Here is a 23474-nt window from a genome sequence, read left to right on the forward strand (position 1 = left end):
GAAACGCAGAGTGCTGAAGGCAAGCACTATCTTGAAGGGACCAACACTTGCCAAGGGATATTTCTTCTCGCAGATGTTGAAATAAGGGTACGCACAAGCTCCTCACCTCCTTCATGTAACCACAAGCGCCAGGAGTGCATTCTCACACATCCACGAGGCCAGACCCTCCACGTGGTTTAAGACGTGGCCATCACGTACCTTCTTGCAAACTGCATGTCCCAAGGAACAAAAATACTCTGCTGTGAAAACCAAGAGCGGCGAATGCATGTATGTCTACGCTTGTTCCTCTTCTCTCCTGAACCGGGCACTCGTAAGCTGGAGCATACAGCCAAGGAGTGAGGTTTGAACTCTCCCTGCTTCCAAAGTCTTGACCACTGCAGAGCCAAGATTTGCAGCAGTCCTGCCAGCATCCAAAGAGCCTCACAAATAACCATACAAAGGAAACACTTAAGCGAGAAAACAAAACAAAACAAAACAGTGCCTGTTTCCCCCCCTTTAACATTTATTCTTCTAACCATAGGATGCAAGAGGACAGCACAGCAATCACCAAATGAACCGTCTATAGAAGAGGGAGCTCTCACACGCTTCACGCCCAGGATGCACACAGACTCGGGGACTCCGCATCTATTTTTAGAGTTGGCCAAGGGGCAAGAAATTTCTTTATAAAAAGAAACTAATTTATTTGCCTTAAAAACAAGAGCTTCTTAATTGCAATCACAGCGATAACTTCTGCAATAACAGCTTGTAAAGATAAAAACTTTTTTCCCCATGTCGTAGCTCAACTAAAAGGGAGCATAACTCCGTCATAACCACAGTTTTAATTAAATTTGATTGATAGCCCATTATATAAGTATACACAAAGCCACAGTTCACACAGGATGCTATTCCCTTTCAAGTTTTTCAATACAGAAAGGACTCCTATACTTAACTGTTAAGATAAAGATCTTTTTAGAAGTGCTGATCTGTTGCTTCATTGGAAAATGGTGGGAAGTCTCATTAAAAATAGCCAGCTGTGCAAAAAGTTACTGTTCTTCAGGAATCCCACGTGCCTCCAGAGGGAGAATCCACTCACACAGACCCAGCACACAACCCACCGCACCTAGAGCCGCATCCGAACACACACCTCGTGGCACAAAGAGGCGTTTAACACACACACATGCGTTCCCATTGCTCTCCCCTCCCCGACCCCAGGAATATTTTTGCCTCCTTTGTTTCTTCGCAGGTGGGGAACGGCGACATTAAGCAGGCAGCTCGTAAAGCAGGGAAAAGGAACTTAACAAAAAACCCTTGCGCTGCTAACAGCAAAGTGTCTGTGGTCACCGCAGAAGTGGGATTTTACAGCACGCTCTTGTATCATACTGCCTCTTTTTCCCCCCTTTTTTTTAATGCCAGGGTGCTATATGCTCTCAGGTCCAACTGTCAATTACCAAAACACCCTCAAAGAAGGCAAGAAAGAACAAAAAAAGCAGAAAGAGCAACAAAAGAAAGTTACCCGGCATAAATTAGGTAATTCTTTGTGCGCTTGAAACTCTAGTGAAGGCAGCAGCTGCTACAATATACACGCTTGAAACCAAAAGTCTAAAGAGAAGTGGAAATAGAGAAGAAATAAAGAAACAGTGCATAAAACACTATTTTTGATTGGCAATGACTTGGGCTTCAATTTGCAGCTCTGGCATTATGAACAGAGATGGTATTGATAGAAAATTCTTTTTCAATTTCCTAACTCTAAGTCAAAGACTGCTGCGTTGATGATTAAGAACAAAAGGTAGAAGGGTAAGTTTTATTTATTTATATTCTTGAACACAGCACGCATCAAGCAGCGACTTAAATAAAAACTCTTTACTCCCGAGCTTTAATGTTACCATCATAGATAGGAGAATGTCAATAACCTCTGCATGAAAGTACACTCTGTTTTCAGGTAAATCAAGATGTAAATATTTGTTCTACTTAATTCTGCTTTGTACAGTCCAGAAGGACTGATCAAAGATAACATGCATTTTGAGATGCAATTATGAAATGCCAGCATTTAGAAATCAAACAATCTATAATAAAAATTACTTGATAAAACAACTAAGGAGAAAAACAAAAGCAGCAGAAGTTCTCACATACACTATTACAAGCTATACAAGAGGTACGTGATGCTGCTTACACCTGAATATTCATATGGGGGGAAAAAATTACGACCCAAGAAAAGCCAAAGAACTTTATTAAGGCCAGTAAAAGAGCTGCAAGCGTAGCTGCCACAGACCAGGTAGATTTAAGTCCTAACTGCTGGGCTCTCTGCTCATTTCAGTACGAACACTTCGGCGTTCTGCATGCGGCCTCGACACTCCCAGCATATAAATAGGCTTTAAAGGACAAACAACGTGAGCGAAAGATGGGTCAACCAAACGAGCCTCTTCTGTCGGTAAAGGTTTCCCGGTTTTATGTTCCTTACCTTTACTGAGCAGGGACGATGTACGCTTTTGGTACAGCGATTGTAATTAGTTCACAGCTCCCGGAGCCAGCTCAGAGATTGGGATGATCTTAAAATATTGTCCTGTCCCCTGGCATCACCAAAAAGACCTTGCAAACAATTTTCTCATGAATAGGGAAAATGAGAGCCCACCTTCTGATCCTACCTACTTATAAAGCTTAAAAATACGTGGCATTTGAGGCCTCTTGCATGCGTTGTCTCTCATGGGCAACTTCACACCAGTGACGGCTCCCACGCTGTGGTTATGCTGACGTAACAGCCCAGAAACCAAAACCAAAACCTACGAGCTGACATCCTGGACACAGCAAAGGCAAGCCCTGCCTGGGAATAATGCACAAAAAAGTTACAATTCCAGCTTACGGTTAAATAACTCCTTGCTTGGAGGCACCATGAGATGAACTCCAAGCTTTGGCCTTTTCCTGCCCACATTAACACCAAAGGTTTTCAAGGGAAAGATAATATTATTAGTGGACACAACCAAAATGACGATAGTGTGGAGCGTTTTGCCAGGCATGTGTACAACTGCTTTTTACTTTTTGGGCGATCACTTTTCAGTCCCTGCAAAGACTATTTTTTTGCAATTTCCCTGTTCTTAAGGGGAATTTAGCAAATCAGGTGCTCTGATTCTCTCTGCAGAGCCAGGGCATGTCAACAAAGTAAAGAAGTTCCTTTAAAACAATCCAGGTTCATTCACCTCCCATGCAAGCGACCCCACTTTCCTCCACTCGATCCCTTTGCAATCAGGTTTCTCTTGGATAACAGTGACCAGCAAACAGCCTCAGCAATATAAAAACTGTGCTGCTTCCCCAGAACAACCCCCGAGCATATGGTTAACTTGGAGAAAGGCTTCATGCTGCTCATCTTAAAACTATTTGATTTCTTAGAAATTCACCAGACTCTTTCAAAAGATGCCTGGATTCAGGACCCCCAAATTAAGCGTAGTTTCCGCATCTCATAATTCTTCCTGCTCCATAGCTATTGCTTAGGCTTTAATCCAGATAAAACCTACTGTTTTCCTGAGCTGAAGGGAGAAAGCTACCGCAAAGAAACAGTTTTGTTCTCACCTTTAGGCAAGAGAATACACAAAGCCAAACAGCTATGCTACACGTTCCTTGCAAGATGGCAGAGGATGGCTTTCCAGCACTCAGCAGTGAGAGCTAAAAGGCGATTAAGTGTTCAATGACTCACCAGGCTCCTTCCCAACACAATTCCAAGTATTTCTTGAACATGAAAGGAGATGAAGTCCTAACATCAATACCACCAGGATGTTTCTAATTACGTGTTTCAGCAGTGTTTTGGGGAGCAACCCTCAGTGCTGCACTGGAATTCCTTTGCTCCAAATTGCCAAATTTTGGCACAACGCATTTAATAAGGGATGTGTTCATGGGATGAAGTAGTAAGCACAAAACCGGAGAAGATCTGCTCCGTCAAACGACATTTTGATCTGTCTGCCGTCAAAGCAATGGTATAGATGACTTGGGGAGTGGCACATACCGATCCTGATCTAAAAATAACTGGATTACAGGAATGACAGTCAATTCTAACTCCATTATTCAAATCTTGATTAAATCTGATGTTGAGTATATTTCTTAATCAACCCACCTCAAGTGACTACTTGAAGGCTAATCTCTCAAAGCCTTTTTTCAGGGTAGAAAAGATTCTTCTCTAGCCTTAACACACCAAGGAGCAGGTAGAACATGAAAATGATTATCCACAAAGCTTGTTCTTTCCAAAAATATTTGGCAAAGCACTGGATTTTTTTTGTCTGTTTCATATAAACATGATGTAAAACGAAGTTAAAACAAAGTCTCAAAATGCCCTTCAGCATCTAAAAATGAACCAAGCTCAGAGGGAAGAAAGCATCTTGAACAAGGCATTCTCAGCATGGTGCAGCGAGAAAAAAGTCCTTTGGATACTGTTAACCACATTTATTTTTACAATTAACTACAACAGAAAAGAAAAAAAAAATCCGTTACCTGAAAGACAGAGATATCTTAACACCGCTTCCTCCAACGAAGTTCTTCTAGACCAGCCTCTGGGCTACCAAGCATTTGGTAAGCGTTAAAAAACATATTTACATAAGAAGCAGTTCAGCAGGGAAATGGTATGCTAGCTCCCAAAACTCCCCAAGCACAGACGTTAGAGGCGACTCTGCACACTGCAAACCTCCCTCCAGAGGGGATGAATGCAAGGACACTGCCAAAAATCTGCTCCAGCTGCTGTTTGCTGAAGACATTTCTGCCCCAGCTGATAACCACCACCACTCAAAGCTAACCACACCCCCCTGGGTTTGTCAGTTTAAAAACCATCCGATTCCTCCCTAATCAGCTTTAGTAAAGTGATCCTTGTTTAAAACGTTTAAAGATGGAAGTGAATGGAAGGGTTGGGAGAAGAAAAGATGGGCAGGGAAAGTTTCCAAGGCCACTGGGCCAAGTGACTACAACCATCACCAGGGAAGATGCTCATCCCGGACCGGCAGCAGTTCAGGTCAGAAGCAGCAAGTCCTCCAAACATGGAGGAGTCTTCAGCATGAAGAAACTACCTCATTCAAGAAAGTAAGATGGAAGGGGGGGGAAAAAAGCAGGAATCTTTGATAGGAGATAAGCGAAGAGAAACATCATATCCACAAAAGTCCCAAGAAACGGCCAAGGAAGAGCTCACGTGACACTGGCAAACTTGATGTGAGCCAGAACTTGTGACGACTGCTGTATTTTCCTTCATCGCATTTTGATTTTGAAGGGGGGGGAAGCATAATAGTAGTAGTCTTACCCTGAATGGCAGCTATACAAGACTAAGACTAAGCAAATATCTTGTTAAATGCCATAAAAATACACAAAGCAAGGCTGCAAGCAAGGCGGCCTGATGGAGATCACAAGGAGCAATCGGGAGAAGATAGCCATGGGTGAACAAGGTTTTCACCTCCTGTTTGGCCAAGCGATACGTACCAGCCCACTCCTTTCTGGGGTTACTTTTGGTCTATGCCACAACTAACAGGTACAGTTCTTCGGCTATCCTCCAGACCTTTGGTTGCATCAGATGCCTGTGCACATCTAGTTTGGCAGAAAAAAATAGTGGTTTTATTAAAATGCCAGAGAGAAGACAGCAGAGCTAAAGCCATACTCATCTTCTACCTCTCATGTTCTGCAATGCAACCGCTGATAGAACATCTATTGTAAAACACTTCTGTATTGCAATCATCAAGCTTAAAAATTCCCACCACAATATCCAGAACACACAGTATCTCACACAAACCGAATCACACTTCAAAGAAAACAAATATCCCCAAATTTAGCCTACTTCTGTCCCCTGATTAGCAGCTGAAACAGCAGTTTCTGGCCTGATACCAGCTGCCCGCACGCTCGCAGGGAGGCTCTGACCTGCTTAGCCACTGCTGGCATGTTGCTTTGAGGTAACCTGATAAACACACTTCGGTTGTGAAGTGTGGAGCTGCTGTCAGCAGGCCTGGGGAGGACAGCTTACACCAGGCAATACATCGAGCCAGCGGAGTAATTCCTCTATTCCCAACAGCCTCGCCAGCAAAGGAAGATTGGGATTGTTTGCTTTGTGGGTTTGTTTTTGTTTTGTTGTTTTTTTCCTTCAGAACAGTTACTTAACACACACACACAGTTATTTCTACACTGAGTTTATACTGCAAACACATAACCAATTAAGAATGTTAAAGTCCAAACATAGAAAGCAGGGAGGGACAGATGACATAACTAAAGACACATGGAAGCAGGCAGACCAGGAGGAAAGCTATCTCATCACAGAGAAAGGTTACCATGCTTTTACTCGGCCCTTATTCAGCTCACAGCCTGGAACAAACTTCCATGTGGGTATTACAGTCTACCTTCCCTCATACTAAATTCATAAAGTAAAACCTTAAGCCTCTGGCTTCCAGCAATTAACTGCATCTGGGGGCATGTTGTTACAAGAAGGGGAGAAAAAAAATGTTCCCAACACAGATACAAGTACTACAGCGCTTGTTCGTGGCAATTTTCACCCAAGAGTTTAAATTTCTGTAACATACTAAAACGCAGCTTATTTTTATCTTCCTATGCATGCCATTAACACAGAACTCCCCCAGCCCACTTACCTCAAACTCTGTACCCTAAAAGTACAAATAAGCTACTACAGCTTACAGGCTACAACCCACACGCGCCTCTTCTCTACAGGGACTGTCACTGCTTCCATCCCTGGGCGTTCAGGACCCTACAGCAGCAGCCATAGATTTCCAAACCAGGCTTTCTATCTGTATGATAAGCATGAATATCAAACAGCCAAGTAGTTTACTGTCTCATTCACTCAGCTACATTTCCTACCGTGTCTCTAATGCTTCATGCTGTGACTTCATGGGAAAATGTAATGCTCTGCTGGTCAATCTGTCCAGAAGCATCGCGGTGACAGCAGCGTTGTCACCCAGACTGATGGTCCTTCTGTCAGCCAAGCAACGAATTCTAGAAGTACGCTTCTCGAGAGCATTAATGCTCATTTCAACTCCCAATTTTGTAACGCCTCATGATTTCCCCCCCATAATCTTTATTTCAGCAGTTTATCAAAATGAGATGAAATTGTAAGTACCCTCTTGCCACATGTGGAGTTTATGGCTTCTCCAGAGTTAAAATCCCATGTCATACAAAATGAAATCCTGAGAAAGCAGGCATCCTGAGAAGAGGGCGTGATGCATCTTACACTGCTACACAGAAAACATAGATCACAGAGGGATATAGGTTGGGCGGGAGCTCTGGGCCTCCTTGGTCCAGTCCTCCACACGTTCAATTTTTCCTCGTAAGGACTCTCAGTTGCACACTTTACACACATCTCTACAGGGTGCTTGAAGAAAAAGTAATAGCAACAATATATTTATCCCAGCTGAGCCCAAAGATGAGCAAGTACATTAGTCTCAGAGCATTTCTCATTTAAAGAAATGCTGGATTTACTTCCATTAGCTCTGCCTGTTGAATTCAGGCCACAAACGCAGCGGTAAAACACAGAGGGAAGGCTGCATCTGCTGCACGTGACCATCGAGGAAGATTTCCAAGCACACGTCTCTCCTTATTGTGCAAAGTGGCCTCCGAAGTAATGCTACACCGCTGAAGCAACACGCAGGTAGAAGTCGATGAAGATATACCTGATGTGCTATCCCAGATGGGAAAGAAATGGGAATTTCAGGAGCTGTCCCTGCCTTCTCGTTGCCCGGGACTGTTTGCATCGACAGGACGCTCTGAGCACCGTCGCGGGCAGGACCTCTCCTTTTCTGACTGGCATTAAACCCCCATTTTGCTGATTTCAGACTGCACGAAAACTGAAATATCACTGTATTCGTAGCAGGTTCTTCAAAGATTATGAACTTTTGAACAAGCACCTACCAACACTACCCAACTGCTTGGCTTTCATTATAACCATGGCAATGAGTGACACCACCTCTTAAAACACGAGTAAGGATGCACCTGGTTACCAGTGCTAGTTTAGCAGCCTTTTATCAGATTAATCGTAATCAAGACAAACACTAAAGTATGGTGAGGGGAAGAAGAGAAGACTAAGAAAAGGATTTGCTCCAGTATGAAAGCCCTGACGCTGACGTTTTGCTATGCTTCAGAACAGGAATGGACAGAATCAAACATTTTAAGCCATCCCTAGTGCAGAGCATCTCTGATATGACTTGGGGCTGCAGTGCAAGCAGCCTGCAGATAGGCAGGTTCACCAAATTGTCGGGTCAAAACACAGTTCCATATTTTCCCTTTGCAATTTAGAGACATTTTTGACCCACCTACAGCAAGCATGGATGCTACAGATCTTTTATGTCCCCTATTCCTAAGCAAAAACACCATCTTAAGTGCAAGATAATAAAAACAAGGAGGGAGCTAGACCACAAGAAAAAGCAACCCAAGCCTGACAAGTAAACTCTCCTCTGAGAAAGTATTTCCAACCTTCTTCTCCTGGAGGTGGAAGTTCAGCAGACTTCTCCAAGGTCTTCCAAACCCTGAGTGATCCTTTAGCATTTTAGCTAAGCCAGCAAGATCTCAAACTCCCTGACGGAGACCAAGACTTGTCCTTGTTTTCAACATTTCCCAGCTTGGCTGCATTCTTCCCCCAACGAACTCCTTTCAAACAGCAAGACCAACTCGCATTACCACTGGACAAACTGTTCTCCACCACTCTCTTGGCTCTCTCCTGCTTCCTTGTTTTATTGCTGTGCTCCAGTTTCTTTCTACCTGCCCTTCACAAGTTGATTAATACTCATCTTGGATGATCAGATGTCTAGTAATTCAGGCTTTTACACCACTCCACACCGTAATTCTCATTAAGGCACACACATTTTACTAGAAAGCTTTCTGCTGACGGTTCCCACTCCTGACATCCAGGCCATTCAATAAGACATTCTAGACAGAGGTCCTGGCTATAAAATTCACATGTTCTTCAGCTGCCAGAATGGGAATTTGGTGACAGTGCAATTCATTCATTTATTTAATGATCTTAATGTCAGCCTGAGTGGATAAAGTACGCTTTGGCTTCAGCAAGGAGCGATGGGGACTGTGCCAAGCACTGCCAACCAATTGTTTCGGTGAACGCCTGCAATGCCAGGTACCGCTGCCACAGACAGTGGAACAGGGGTTTTTTTTGGGGGGATGGGAATCATTTCAAGTCAAACTTGGTGCACAACCTAAGAATCAAGTAGTTTATTTGTTCAGATGAACTTTTTTTTCAAAATTTAAAAAAGTGTTTTGGAAATGTAATCAATACAATTAAGATGAATAGCTTAAGCTCATTGAAAATTACACTTTGCAATATTTGCATATCAACAAAAATTAGATCTTTTTTTCTTTTGAAGAGGCAGACATAAAAGCACTTTGAAATCTACTTTAGAACACAACGCTGAAGGAAAACATAAAAAGCAAGTTGCACAGACAAGTTGACAGCTGAATTATTTGCATTTCGCAAACCTAGAATACAAAACACAGAGCCCAGAAGAGTGAAGTATTTGAAGAGAGACCATCTAGTAACTAGTATTTTTATCTGTGTAAGCACTGGTGAGGAAGGGTGCCACAAACTGAAGCTAGTTTTATATTCTACAGCAAGTTGAACTCAGACGATGCCTCACCAGCTCAAGAAATAGCACATCCAAAAGAGCCTTCTACACGAACTTCGCCATGCTAAACTCGGGCGTGAATCACCAACTGCTGAAATCCCTTTCCCAGTGTAGTCCAGAGTTTGAGATGCACCATGAATTTCACATTAAAAGTCACAACAAACATGCTTTAAGTGCTTTTTGATTTTAGTTCTTGACTCTCCCCTCCCAAATAAGTGGTATAGGTTATCTACCCTCAGCTATTCCCTTTCAAATATAATAGCGATATTGAGTCTGTCCAATTAATCAGCTGCACACTGCAAAACCAAGTGTCCAGTGCCAAGCCTAAACCACCCCGTACATCATCACAAACAAGAATTCAAGACTTCCAGAAAGTTTTCAGACCAGATTTCGTTCTGAATTTCACATCAGACTTGACGGTTCTCTAGAAGATCTCATGGTAGTCCAAGGACAGAAGGACTAGATCTCATCGCTTAGTGGAAACGCGCTTCCCCCCCCCCCCCCCCCCCCCCCCCCCCAAACATTCTCTCTCCTCAGGATGTTGGGAGCTTTCCAAAGACATCCCTTTGGTGCTTATAGGAAGAGTCTCCTGCTTAGTCTGAAAAGACCGAAGACTTCTGTCATTTTTGCTTTTCAGTGAAAGAACAAAATAAGGCCAGAAAAACACCAGTTTCAAGGCACAGCAACTTCTACGACTTCTTAATAACACATAAAAGAGGAGAAATCTCTTTTTCAGATCACCATTAGCACAGCCATAGCATTAGTTCAAATGGATTTTCAAATGCCACCAGCAATGCAGACATTTAAATCAGACTACTCTTAGTAATTCAGTAACTCGCACACAGTCACTCTCACATGTAAATCAAACCGAAACACAAATATACAATCATCATCTGGCAACCCAAAAGACAGAATCAGTGCAGTCTTTATTAGTTTCCACCTCCCAAAGGCTTTCCCAACTCAGGAAAATCTGTATTATTCAAGATCTTTTACGGCATTAACTCTTCCTTGCTCAGTATTTTCACAACATCAAGAGCAAACTCAAAGACTGGCAGCAAGATTTCTTTTCCTACCACCCCAAGGATGTATCACGTGAAGTCCACTTCCCCGGTAAGAGTGGGGACGGTCTTCGTGTTTGCGACTTTTACAGAGTTATTTCCGTGCAGATACTCTTATTCCAGAGCATGAGAGTTTCGTTCCTGCTGAGTTCAACCACTTGGAAAGGAGCAGCTGCTCCATGCACTTCGACAAGTCCTAACCCATTTCAACACTTCACTGACGGTTTTGGAGAACACTACTGGTATCGGTTGAGGACTAGATATGTTTTTCTTACAAGATGCACATTTTAGAAGCCACTTTGCTTTTCTTCAGGCATATTTAAAGCTCCAGAAATATTTTAACTCTCATCCGGATAAAGGATACGCAAAGGTGGTACAACTAACGGCAGAAATGTGTTATTTTTGGTAGCAGAATTTAAATCTGACAGCATCTCGGTGTGGGTAAACTTGTCCTTTTCTCTCCCCCTCAGATGACTACACAGCAAACACAGGTACAAACAATTCTTAAGGTACAATCAGAATAGGGAGCACATAATTTTCCTTTCAGGAAAGAAAAAAAAAAAAAAAAAAGCTGTCCCATTAACCTAGTTACATGCCCAGCAGCAATTTGACTCAAGTCCCATCAGCAACAGCGTGCCACCACCTACTACGAAAAGAGAGAGCGCGTTCTGGGACATCTTCCAAACGTATATAATAAAACATAAGAATAACATGTACCAGAAAATTTCACTAGCCTAAAAGCTTATTTTGCTCTCCTCCCTTTGATCCTTTTCTTTTTTAAGAACCCATTCTATTTTCTTCTTCCAGCTGTTCCACATCATGGCTTCCTATTTGGGAGGCAAAACGAAGTCCACAGTTTGGAAAGGAAAGCTGTACATAGGAGAAGTTCTTGGAATTACCACCAAGTGTAAAAAACACAGTACTACAAGAAGTCACATCAACTATGTTCCCTCAAATAAAGAAAAATTAGTTCCCCCAGTTCCTCCAGCTCACAGACCACACGACTCCTCCACCCAAATCTTCACGCCCGGTACCAAACACCAGTTTTCTCCTCCTTTGCAATTGCTAGCAGACATATTCAAGTCACAGATAAAGATTCCTACTAAAGAAATGCCTGTAAAACTGTGATACTACCCATCTATAATTCCCCAGAGTAAAAATTCCAGCAACTCTAATCATATTAGCGGATTTACACACAACTAAACTTGACAGTTGACTAGCCCTGAAATTGCTGGATTAGGGAGAAAAAGAAAATATAGGTTACCTACGACTTCTAAAGGGAGATCTTCACTGCTAACTCTTACTACGAAACAAAAATGGAGCAAATGCACTAGCTCGACACATCCCAACATTTCCTAACGACACAGAAGAGCCTTTCAGCCCTAAGGTGATGGACAAAACCCATACACACACAGATGAAAATCCTTCTATGTCCCAACACCTAAAAGGGAATTATTTGTTCTAAGTCTCCTATTACTCTCTCACCGACTTCTTACCATATCATAGACAACTAACAAACACAAAATGTATTCCAAAATCAGTACTGCACATTAAATACATAGATATTTAAATGGCTAAAGTAACCTTCTCCTGCAGACTTCTGCCAGAGAACATACACAATCATGTCCCCAGACACAAGGAGAAAATAAGCTATCTGAAATCACATTTTTGGAACAATGGCTTTCTCCAAGACATTTCACTACAAAAATCTTACAAAGTTGGTAAAGTGACATATCTGTGCTATAACATGATTAGCTTTTGTCATTAAATAAATTAAAGCTATTTCTGCTTGAAAAAATGCTAAGATGTGCCAAGGCTGGGGAACATCAACAGGGGAGATGGCAGAGAGGTCTAAAAGCACTTAATTTTTTGGCAATACGCTCACAAACCCGTGCCTGTTCCTCCCCTGCAGAAGAGCCACTACCTCGGAGCGGCAGCGAAAGCCTCCGCATTTTCAAAGCTTCTCTCCTGCCGCATACCCTCCCAAGACGTACGATCTCCACCGCTTCAGACACTTCTAACATGGAAATGCTTCTCAGGCAACACCGCTGCCCCTTCTTTCCCTTCATCCGGCCACAATTTCAGAAAGCTCACTCCTGAACTCAAAGAAAAAAAAAAAAACCAAGCAAACACCAAAACAGAGCGCAAGGAACACCTCTGATCTCAGCCCAGTTCCTCTCCTCCTTCCCACCTCTTGCCACTCCTTCCCTTTCATGACCATAGTGCTCCGAACACCCTTCACTCCACTGGCATCTGGAAGACGACTTCCAACCGTGCTCTGGTTTTAGCTCCAGTTCAATATCAAAGCAGCCCAGAAGTCAGAGCTGATCCACCTGAGGCACAGGGACGCACAGCACTTTACACAAAAGCCACGATCACGCTCTTCAAGCTGACTTTTACGCCCAAGCAGCTTCCTAATCCCTGGGTCCCCATTGTCAAAATCATCGGCAGATGAACCACAGAGAGCACAGAAAGACACTGCATCACATATGCTGGAAAAAAGCCCCTTTGAGTGGAAGTAAGCAGCGAGGGAAAACAACGTTGGCTCCAAACTCCCAGAGGGTATCACAGCAACCCAGAGACCCTGATCCTTCAGCACACACTGAAGATGCTCTCCTCGGATAAATTCTTAGGCGCTTTCCTCTCCAGCTCAACTCTGCTCACCAAGAGAAGACAGAAAACCCCATACACTCAAATCCTCCTCAACAGTCTTAATTTAACTAGAAGATTACCAGTGCGGGCCTACTCCAACGGCACAGCCTGGCCCACATGCAAACACCAGGTTAAGCATTGCTAGAACCTCACCCCAATTCACACACAGTCTCTTATGTTCCTGAAAGCAATCCTGTATTTCTTGCCGTTCTCCTGGGCTTTTGGGAAGCCGCTTGCATCCAGAACATGCCACTCAACAGAGCAGGAACCAGCACACTGCTTTCTGAAAGGAACTACAGCACAGTTAGCTAAAGCAACTCAGGAAAAACTAAAGCAGACACTCAACTACCAAGGCAACATTAGCAAACCCCAAGTTTCCGTGCACAGCAATGATGTACTTCACGCAGAAATCCCCCCCAAACGCTGACCCTTCCTCTCTGCTTCTCAGAAACGGAATTAAAACAGGGGAACAAAAGATTTTTTAGATGACCGTCTGTTAAAATCCATCCTGAATCTGCCAGATTGCCCCACTGCAATAACCTGAAAAACACCCGTGTCCAGAGATACACAATCCCACGCTGAAACAGCTATGGTGATATATTAAGGTCAAGTTTACTGGTGCCTGCACACAGACCATCAACAACCAGGAAGCTGAACTCCCTCCAAATGCAAGGAAGTTTAAAAAAAGAAAACAAAAACCTACCGACACCAGCCCAGAGTCCAAGATGGCTCTAATATGGCTCCAAGGTACAGTGCTAAATTAACCCTGAAGAGCCAGATGACATGCAACGTTACCCGAGTTCGACACAAATCAATCTGGTTGTCCTTTACAGCGTCATGTCTGGGCTGGGGCTGCGAAGAAACCAGTGACCTAATTATATTGATCCACAAAATTTATTCACAGCATGGGGGCTTTTTAAAGAACAGCTTCTAACACATACAAAAAATACTTTACTTTCCCTCATGGTCCCACTTAAGAGTAAAGAGGCTACACGGTGTAGTTCAGCATGCGTCAGAAGTACCATCAAGTTAGAAACACAAAGGTCTACAGTAAGCTTGCAGCGCGGAGCATTATCTTCATTATTTTACATTTCTTATGGAAGAAGTCTCACTACAGAACAACCAACTTCATCTGGAACTTACTCTTGAGAAGCAGTCTGAAAGCCAAAGCAAAGATGGACAGATCAGGATTTATTTTTGATGACATCCCTCTGCGTGTCATTTCATAGTGACACAGTTACATCCTCCCTCGTCCGTCCCCCCTAAATAAGGGTCAGAATCAAACTGGAGGATTTGCCCAAACTGACAACTTTTGAGCACAATTTCTGCCTGAAATCAGGTTTGATTGAATACTCACCACTACCAGAGCCACAAAATTATTCCCAACTTATTTTTACTTCTTGAAGCCACTGTGTTAAGGAAATTTCTCAAAGCTCTGTCCTGTCTTACAGCAGCTCCAATAACTTCCTATTCAGCACATAACAGAATGAAACTCCCATCAAAACATTTCTGTTGCTCATGTCCATCACTCTCCAGCTTCACTTTCCTTCAAGAAATATTTTTTTAAAAAGATCTCCTTCCCCCTGTATTTTTCTTATCCCTCACTAATGCCTTTCTACAAAAGCATATGCTCTTTTTCCTGTCCAGTTCTCCCTCACCCAATTCTTCTTTTTTCAATTATACAGATAACCATTTAATTTCATCATGTATTAAGTACTAAAACCACACGTATTTCCAAAGACACAAAGTTCACCACACAGAAGCAGTTCTAGTTCAAATAGCCCAAGTCAGAGCCTCAATCTACCTATTAACATCTAATAATCCTTCACATCAATAAATAAACCCTTGCACTGCCATGAGAAGGAGACCTTGCAGTGCTTTGCTCACTCTGAGTTGCCAAAAGAAACCTGCAACTGTATTTTATCTGCTGTAGGGTAACACTGTCTTAATAGTCGTACCAAAACAGAAAGGAGGAAAAAAAAAAAAAAAGAAACTAAACAAAGCTAAAAATAAGGCTGAACTCAGATGACCCTCTGCACTCCAGTAAATCACAGATGAACTATGCTCCCCAAGCCCCACTTTTGCAGCAGTGCTTAGAAAAGGTAACAGCTCTTGTTCACTACCTGAAAGCACACACAAGTTTCAGCAGAGGTTAAAAATCCAGCCAGGACACCTGAATTAAGTTCACTGAAAAGGTATCACAAACACGGTGTTTGTATATGTTACAAGGACACATTATTAGTTTAAAAGTTAAGGAGCAGTATCGGTCAAACACAGTATGTTTTCAAAACAGGCACGGCTATAAATAAAAATGAGACTATATCATTTTAACCTCCCCACCTTTACAGCATCAACTTGTCATATCTACCTAACGCTTCTCTATTTCTCTATACCTCTTGCTCTGGATATCCAGTTGGGTCCCCGCGATGGGACACGCTGCCGCACCATCTCCGGCTCCTTTAGCGTCTTGCCCGTTCCTTCCAAGCCTTTTTACTTTTAGGCTGCGCTCAGAGGTAAACCCAAGCTTCATCCCTTGCGTATGCAAGGCATTTCATGACAACACTCACCAAAAGCAACAGTGTCCTCCTGTCTTAGCTATGACGGCACAGTCACTCTTGCAAACAACCACCAAGCTCACCCTCAACGACGCTGGAGAAGCATTCAAGCCCCTCCATGGTGCTTTGAATGATTACTTGAAAATAAAGTGCTTGAGAAAACCCAGCACACTCCTGATCCCAGACCAAGGCAAACTTCAACCCTTCAACTGTTAAGCATCCTATTTCCCGTTAAAAAAAGATCCTTTCCAGACAAAACAGCACCTTGCTGGAAAGATCAGCTGAGCGCAGACTCTGTACATGCACGCTGGCCGGCATTCCCACTGTAACACTTGGCACATCACTCAAAACTGAGCAAAATTTCCCCTGAGCAACAGTTTTACTTACCATCACCCCGCTGACTTTGTAATGACAGCACCTTCGCACTTTTTTCCCCCCTAAATAAAGCACATGCTGGAATTACAGAATAGCACAAGCTAGCCAAAAACACCCAGCAGAGAGTACATCCCTCCACAGCACACTCTGAAATCTTCAGATGTTTTTTTTCACTTGACCCAAACAAATCCGTAACGTCAACAGTCTCATGATTTAAGCAACCTTATTTGTGGTCATGGCAAGAAGGATTCTTGCCGGAAGCTCAAGAAAACAATGGACCTAAACTGATTATAAAAGGGCTCGGTTTTCCCACCTCAAAAATGAAAGTGAGAGCAATAAAATGCTTATACAGAGGGAACGCATTTCTTGAAGAGCACAGACATCACCACACAGCTGAAACAGCCCTCAGCCAAAAAGTACCCTGCACTTCCCTGTTAAAACCTAAGTCACCACCACGGATAAATAGCAAAACACACTCCTGACCGTCCCCTGCACAGCATGCCACGCCACTCCCGGATAACACAGCAAGGCAGTATTTCACTAAGTATGTTTTTCACTTCATGCTCCCCAAAAAAAACTTCGGGGCGGGGGGGGGGGGGGGGGGGGGGGGGAGTTGGTGTGGAGATAAAAGCCGGTTTGCCAGGGGATGCTGTCCAACGCCAGAAACAAAACCTCATCCGGGCAGGCAGGCAGGCCACCCCACTTTCCTGCTGATCCCTGCAGTATTTACCTCCTGACTTGGGGCCTAGTCGCAGCAGAGAACCGAAGACCTTTAAAAAACATTTGCAGCAACCGCCCGGCCTCTCTTTGCAGCAGCGGCCGTTTTGGCGGTGGGATTTTTTTTTTGAGTGGGAGCCTCCTCCTCCTCCTCCCCATCACGCGTGGCCTCGCAGGGAAAGCTGCTTGGCACGACATTCCACCTGAGATTTATTTCCACCGGCCAAGTAAGAAATAAATAAATAAACAGAATCAATCAATCACATAAAAATCAGCCCCAGCTGGAAAAACCTGGGTTTAAATTCACTTGGAAAAATAACAAAACCAAAGCACTTACCTGGGCAGGACTGGAGGCAAAACTGAGGAGTGATTTATAATTAAAAGTTTATGCTTGGGTGTCACTGCTGCTCCGGGGGGCGGGGGGAAGAAAGGGGGCTGGAGGACCCTCTGCCTTCCCCAGGCAAAGGGAGGTGAACCCCCAAACCAACCCATTAGCAGAGAGTGGGGGTGAAGCACCCCCTTTCCCCACGGCACCCCAGCAGGTGCAGCCCCCTCTTTGCACAGGGGGGGCACACACACACATGCACACACACACACACACAAACACACACACACACAAAAAGGAGCGGGGAGCCCCCAACCGCCACCCCCCACCCGGCGCCCCCTCCCCACAACCCCCCCCGGGACTCCGGGGGCCCCCGCGGCCCCTCACCCCCCCCCCCCTCGGGCCCCGCTCGCTGTGGGGAAGGGGGTGTCGCCCCCCCACCCTCCCCGGGGCAAAGGATACTGCTGGGGCGGCTGGGGCGGCAAGGCCCTGATGTTGGGGTGAGGCGCCGGCGCCGCCGCCGGGTGAGGGGGAGCCGGGGGGGGAGGCGGCCCCGCCGCCGCTGCCGCCGCCGCCGCCCCGCTCCCGGGGCCGGTCCCCGCCGCCGCCGCCGCCCCGGGTTTCAAAGCCGCCTTCTGCGGTAAACTCATCGCCAAGCGGAGCCACCACCCCCCGGCGGGGAGCGGGGCCGGGGCCGGGGGGGAGCCGGGGAGCGGGCCGGGGGCCGGTGCGGCGGCCGGGGCAGCGCGGCGGGCCGGCACCGGCGCCGGTCTCCGTGACAACGCGCCTCCCGGAGGGCTCGGCGCGGGGAGGGGACGGGAGAGGGGCCGGCGGGGAGGGGAGGGGGGGAGACGGCTCAGGCCGCGCTGCTCATGAGCCGCCGGCGGCGGGGGGTCTCGGTCCCCCTCCCCGGGGGCAGCGGAGCCCTTCGCGGTGGCGGCTCTCGGGCGATGCCGGCGGATTTTCCTCACTGAAGTAGCGGAGCATCAAACATGGCGCTGCGGCCGCCTCCAGCAGTCCGGCAGGACGGACGCTCGGGCGCCTTCGGGCCGCTCCGGAGCCGCTCGGCCCACCGGCGCTCGGCAACCTTCGGCTCTTTCCGGAGCCGCTCGCTGGCGAGCGGCGTTCGGGAAACCTCGGCTTCTTCCGGAGACCTTCGCGGGCGCACGCGTCCTCCTCCCCGTGTTTCCCCCTCCCTCCGCGCTCAGCCCGGCACCTCCCGTGACCCCCGCGCTCGGGAAACTTCGGCTCTTTCCGGAGACCGAGGCCGTGCGGGAGTTCGGGAAGTTTCGGACAGGCTCGGAGGAGGGATTCCCGCCGAGGCGGGAGGCGCTCGGGAGCGGCGAGGCCGCAGCTTCGGGTGCTTTCGGCTTGGCCCGGAGAAACTTCGGCAACGATCGGCTGTGAGGGAGAGGCCCTCGGCTGGGGGGGGGGGCCGCCGGGCTCTCGCAGCACCCTCCCCGCTGCGGGCCCAAGGGCTTCCCCCTACCCAAAATCTCACCCCTAGTCCCCTCACCAGCCCTATGGCCCCCAGCCACATCCCAGGCTCCTGGGGCGGCTAGCAGGGGATGCCCTGCAGTTCCTCACGGGGGCCAGCAGCCCTGAGGGTGACATGGCGGCTGTGAGGGGGGCCCAGCAGCCCCTGAGCGAGCCCACCTCTGGCAATGGGGACTAGTGGGGGGAGGGCCCTTTGGCCTGCTCACAGCCACCGCCGCGCTGAGCTCGGCAGGGGCGAAGGCAGTTTGTACCATCTCTGGGAGATAAAAAAGACCTCAGAGCAGATTGAAGCAGCTGCTGGGTTGTCCTGACTTGTCCTGTCCTGCCGCTGGCTCCCAAGGGCTCATTCCAGCCCGCTAGCACCTACCGACGTTCCTGCCATTCCTGCCGTGCTGCACGTCCCAGGGGAACGTTCCCAGAACCGTCGCTGTGCCGGCAGGTATTGCTGCCCCGTGTCACCCAGCCTGGAGTACATGAGCTGCTTGAGGAACTTTTTCCATAGTTCATTTGCATCCCATCTGCTGCATCTTCTGGGCAACTGTGAGTTTAGGAAGGTAATACTTGAAAGCAATCACAAATAAACTCTTAAAAATGAAAAGCTTCTTTTATGAAGAGCTCTCTCAGTGGCATATTCAGGCACTTTGTGAGTAACTGGCGCTGCAAGTGGAAGTTGACAGAAGTTAGATAGGGGTATTGTGCACTAAAGAGAAGCCTACCCGATGGGTTACATCTATCCCCAGCTCCACAACAGCCCCATCTGTAAGCAGAGAAGTAATTTTGAGTTTTAAAATACAAATCTGAAGGGGGAGAAACTGGACTCAGACTTGCTTGCTACAACAAAACTCAGCACAGCACCCAGCGGCTAAAAAATAGTAGCAGGGTCTTGAGTACATTTGCCCTTTTGAGTCAGATTCTGAATTATTAAACAATTTGGTTTGTGCAGGGCCGGTTTAGGACACGACGCCTGCCCGTGCAGACACACAAGGACTGCAGTGTACGCCGAGGCTTGCCATCCTCCAAGGTGAGATCTCAGAAGAAAAGCTCCTACGAGCTGCCGTGCCACTTAAGACGCTGCGCTGGCCTCCGGTAAGAGTAGCTATACGACTGGAATAGTTTCTTCCTTACTAAGGTGCTATCTACAGGGTACAGCCACACCGAACAAGCGCACTGCATAGTGCCAGAAGTTATTAGCGGATCCGGTGGCAGAGGGAAGATGACGAACATGCTATTTAGTTTCCCTTTCTGTGCTTTTCGTTCTGCACTAGGGTAAGGGAAATGCCTGGGATGAGGTTGAGCTTGTATCCACCTCAAACTGCTTGTGGGAAGTGGGGTGAAACAGAAAATGATGAGATTTTTTTGGAGGAAAAAAGCTCAGCCAAACCTTGCCAGCCTATACAGAAGTTCTGAATGGAGACTATTTCCAGCTGCAGTCAGGAACAAATATTTAGAGGGGGCTCCGGGTATTTTTTTGTGAGCCAGTTTTCCTCTGCAGCCTACTGCCTGCCAGATCAACTGCCGATTCCCCACCAAAGGAACTAAAGACTGAAGAGAGAAGTGAGAATGACCTCAAAGAAAGGCTAAGTACTCCCCCACTCCCCAAAAATGGGAGAACAAAGGAGGAACTTTTATCATGGTAGGAGGTTTACCCAAGGACTGATAGATCTCCAGACATCCTGAGGAGCTACTGTGCTCACGACACATCTCTCCTGTCTGCAGCCTGCCGGGAAGACAAATCCCCCTCCACAGCTCCTAAGGACTTTGCTGTAATAATTTTGAGGGTGCAAATAAAGCCGGGGGTGGGGTGGGGTGGTCGGTGCCTGGCACCGCTCCATCGACCGCCTCCCAAGCGTGGCACTTCTCCTGGTACACCCCTTCATGCGGAAGGAAATTCATACCAAAAGCAAATTGACATCTATGGCTCCCTCTGTTCTACAGAAATAGCTGCCTGTAAACACAGCTGCGAAAGAGCCTCCTAGCTCCAGTATCTTTAGCTATATCACTTCTTTTTACCCGTTTAGAAAAGAAAAAAACCCACAGTATTTTTACCATATTGTCTGCTGAAGCGTGCTAGCCATGCAAAGGAGCCAGGCTCCTGCTCTGCCTTAAAGCTCCTCCAGAATTGATGCCTCCCCTTGGCCATCTTTTTACCATTTTTTTTAATTTCCTAAGAGGAAAAAGTAGACAGGTTTCTCTCCCATACTACCCCACATTGGACAATTTGGCCAACAAAACCTGCAGATTTGGCGAGCCCAAGCAAGTGCCAGCTGGTTCCTACTGCCTCTGGTTGTTCTTCATTTCATTTTCCCTCCTATTTTTCCTGCTAGCTTTATTAGCACCTGGGAACTGCTATATCACCGTGGACAGCTTGACTTTACAGTGCCGAGCTACGTTTCGGAGCATCATCAACCCTTTTTCCAGTCCCTCGCGTACCTGGCACAGCAGAGACGCTCACAACCACACGGCAAAGGGCGCAGGAACACCAGAACTGTTGGTGATCTTAGGTAAAGAGGGCAAAGGATTGGGATATCACTGGAAAAGGGCTGTTTTCCCACAGGAATTGTTTGAGGAAGCTTTTTGGCCTGTTCAGTGCCCTAAAGCCTGACAGTCCCAGTGACCCCAGCACTGTTGTGATGTGTTGGAGGTTTAGTCCTGCTTGGAGGGGGCAAATGGGGGAGAAGAGCAGTTCAGAGGGTTGGGTTCAGCCTCTCGCACCTCGAAGGCTGGCTTGGCCCCACTAAACTTGTGAACAACCGCCATTTCCAGCTCACTTTGGAGGCTCCAGCACGCTCCGGGCACCCACTTTTACCCAGTATGGCACAGCAGCGCCTCCCTCTCTCAGCTTCTCCTGCTTTCCCCTCCACTGATCCCCTTCCAACACCCTCCAGGCAGAAAAAAAACCCAAAAAACAAAAAAACCCACCCCATTAAAAAATACCTAACACAGCCCTGCTTGGAGCTTTCCCCGTTTCTCCTCCTGCCCAGGCTTAGCCCTCAGCAAACATCTCAGCCCTCCAGGGCACGTCTGAGCGCAAAATAAAGCGAATACCACCCAGGATCAGGCAAGCCCACGCCAAGCACTGGCACACGAGCAGGATGAGTCACCTCCTGCCTGCCCTGCCTACACCCAGCAGCCTTCCCGCCAGGCAAGCATCCACCGCCGGCCCCAAACCCAGCACCGGGAGCCTTGACCGTGGTGTCCCCCTGCCACCACGCAAGCTGATGCTCGTCTTTGAAATCCTTCCTGCGCTAGGGCTGTCCCCTCCATGGTGGCCTGGTCCCTCGCTGTGAGTAACGAAAACCCAAATATTTCCCATTTGGATTGTTAAACCTCCTCTAACAGCATCCTACCTCTCCATGCAATAGGCTCTGTTCTCCTCCCTGCTTCTTGCAGCTGGGAAGACACCCTTTCACTCCAGCCTTACTCCCCCCGCTTAATTCCTCATTGCCTTACACCCACGCTGCTGCTGTCTTCCTAGGAACGCAGGCATTTCACCACATTTTAAACACACGGGGCCGAATCCAGGCCAAAATACCACGTCTGTAACATCGCTAACTCCTGCCAGTCCAGGAGCAGAGAGTGCAGGCAGCGATTTTCTCGGCTCCACTGCCCTCTGTGGGTTTGCACCACCATTTCCAGCCAGATCCCAGGGAAAACAACAGCTATGGCCAGTCTCCCAGCTCTGTAGGAAAGCTCGCTGGCATCTTTCATCTGGGAGTAGGGGCTGGACGTTTTCAGTTTGGAGGCTGGACGCTGGTAGATGGTGAGAGAGACGTAAGGCACTGTTAGGACTGTTTCAGCGGCTGGGTGAGCCCACAGCCCCATTGTCAGCAGGGCTGTGAAAGGGCCACTGAGGGAAATTGCAGGCCAGAAACATCTGCAGGAGGGCCTTCCACCAAGTTGTGCAAGCAGAGAGCAAGTGCTCTTATTACATTTTGATTCAATCTGGGAGAGAAAACATAGTGAAAACAGCAAAAGGGGAATTTTACCATCTTATTTATGCAACACTCACATCCCTAGCTTGCCACTGGCTCAGGCCGGCCCAGCCTGGCAGCGAATTCACTCTGTATTTCCCAAAATTCCCTACTGATGGGGCAAACCCAGGATGCTGCAGCCCAAATCCAGCCCCCGATAACAAGCCGGGGCTAAAATAGCAAACAAGCACCCAGCACCTTGCTTGCTTTATGGCCACCAGCCCTCCCAGGTGCTGGGGTGAGACTCGGCCGGGAGCCCGAGGTCCAGGTCCTGCCTTGCATTTTAGGGCAAGCCCAACAAAGCCACAGAGCATCCGCTCAGGAGCGAACGTTGGCCTGCGTTACTGAGCTGGCAGCATCCAGCCGGCATCACGGAGCTATAAATAAGGCCGTTTGGAGAGCAACCTGTGTGGGGCCCGTGCCGCTGGATCCGAGCACAGCCCGGCCGGCCAAAAACTCACCCGAGAGGAAGGAAAAGCATCTGGGAAAGACCTCCCTGCTGAGGAGATGTGTGGGGCCGTGCCATAGAGGTGGAAAGCAAAACCTCACTTGCTGCGGGTGGTTGTTTTAGGCACAAAAGCCTGGCTTTAGCCTCTGAGAGAGGTGGCAGATGCCAAGTGCAGGCTGGGAAAAGCCTCCTCGGCTCAGTTTCGTCAGCACAGGATGGTCTCATCAGTGCGGACAGAGAGAAAAACGCAGATAAAGAGATACAAGAGTCCCCAGCTATCAGAAAAAAACAAGTCATGAGCAGCTCCAGA

General features: G+C 47.1%; 1 protein-coding gene across 14 annotated transcripts in view; it reads right to left on the reverse strand.

Moving 5' to 3' along the window:
- The window catches only part of EIF4G3 (eukaryotic translation initiation factor 4 gamma 3), a 140894-nt gene extending 122660 nt beyond the window's left edge, over nt 1-18234 (reverse strand). For 12 of the 14 annotated variants that reach the window (XM_075773373.1, XM_075773368.1, XM_075773362.1 and 9 more), the window contains exon 1: nt 17711-18038. In XM_075773373.1, the coding sequence (XP_075629488.1) occupies nt 17711-17898 (188 nt within the window). In that variant the 5' untranslated portion in view covers nt 17899-18038. Of the gene's footprint in view, nt 1-17710 lie in introns of all 14 variants that reach the window. The other 2 variants (XM_075773376.1, XM_075773372.1) reach the window with 1 other exon arrangement.
- Nucleotides 18235-23474: the final 5240 nt, after the last annotated feature.

Source organism: Balearica regulorum, chromosome 21 (genome assembly GCF_011004875.1).
Source record: "Balearica regulorum gibbericeps isolate bBalReg1 chromosome 21, bBalReg1.pri, whole genome shotgun sequence".
Lineage (NCBI taxonomy): Eukaryota > Metazoa > Chordata > Aves > Gruiformes > Gruidae > Balearica > Balearica regulorum.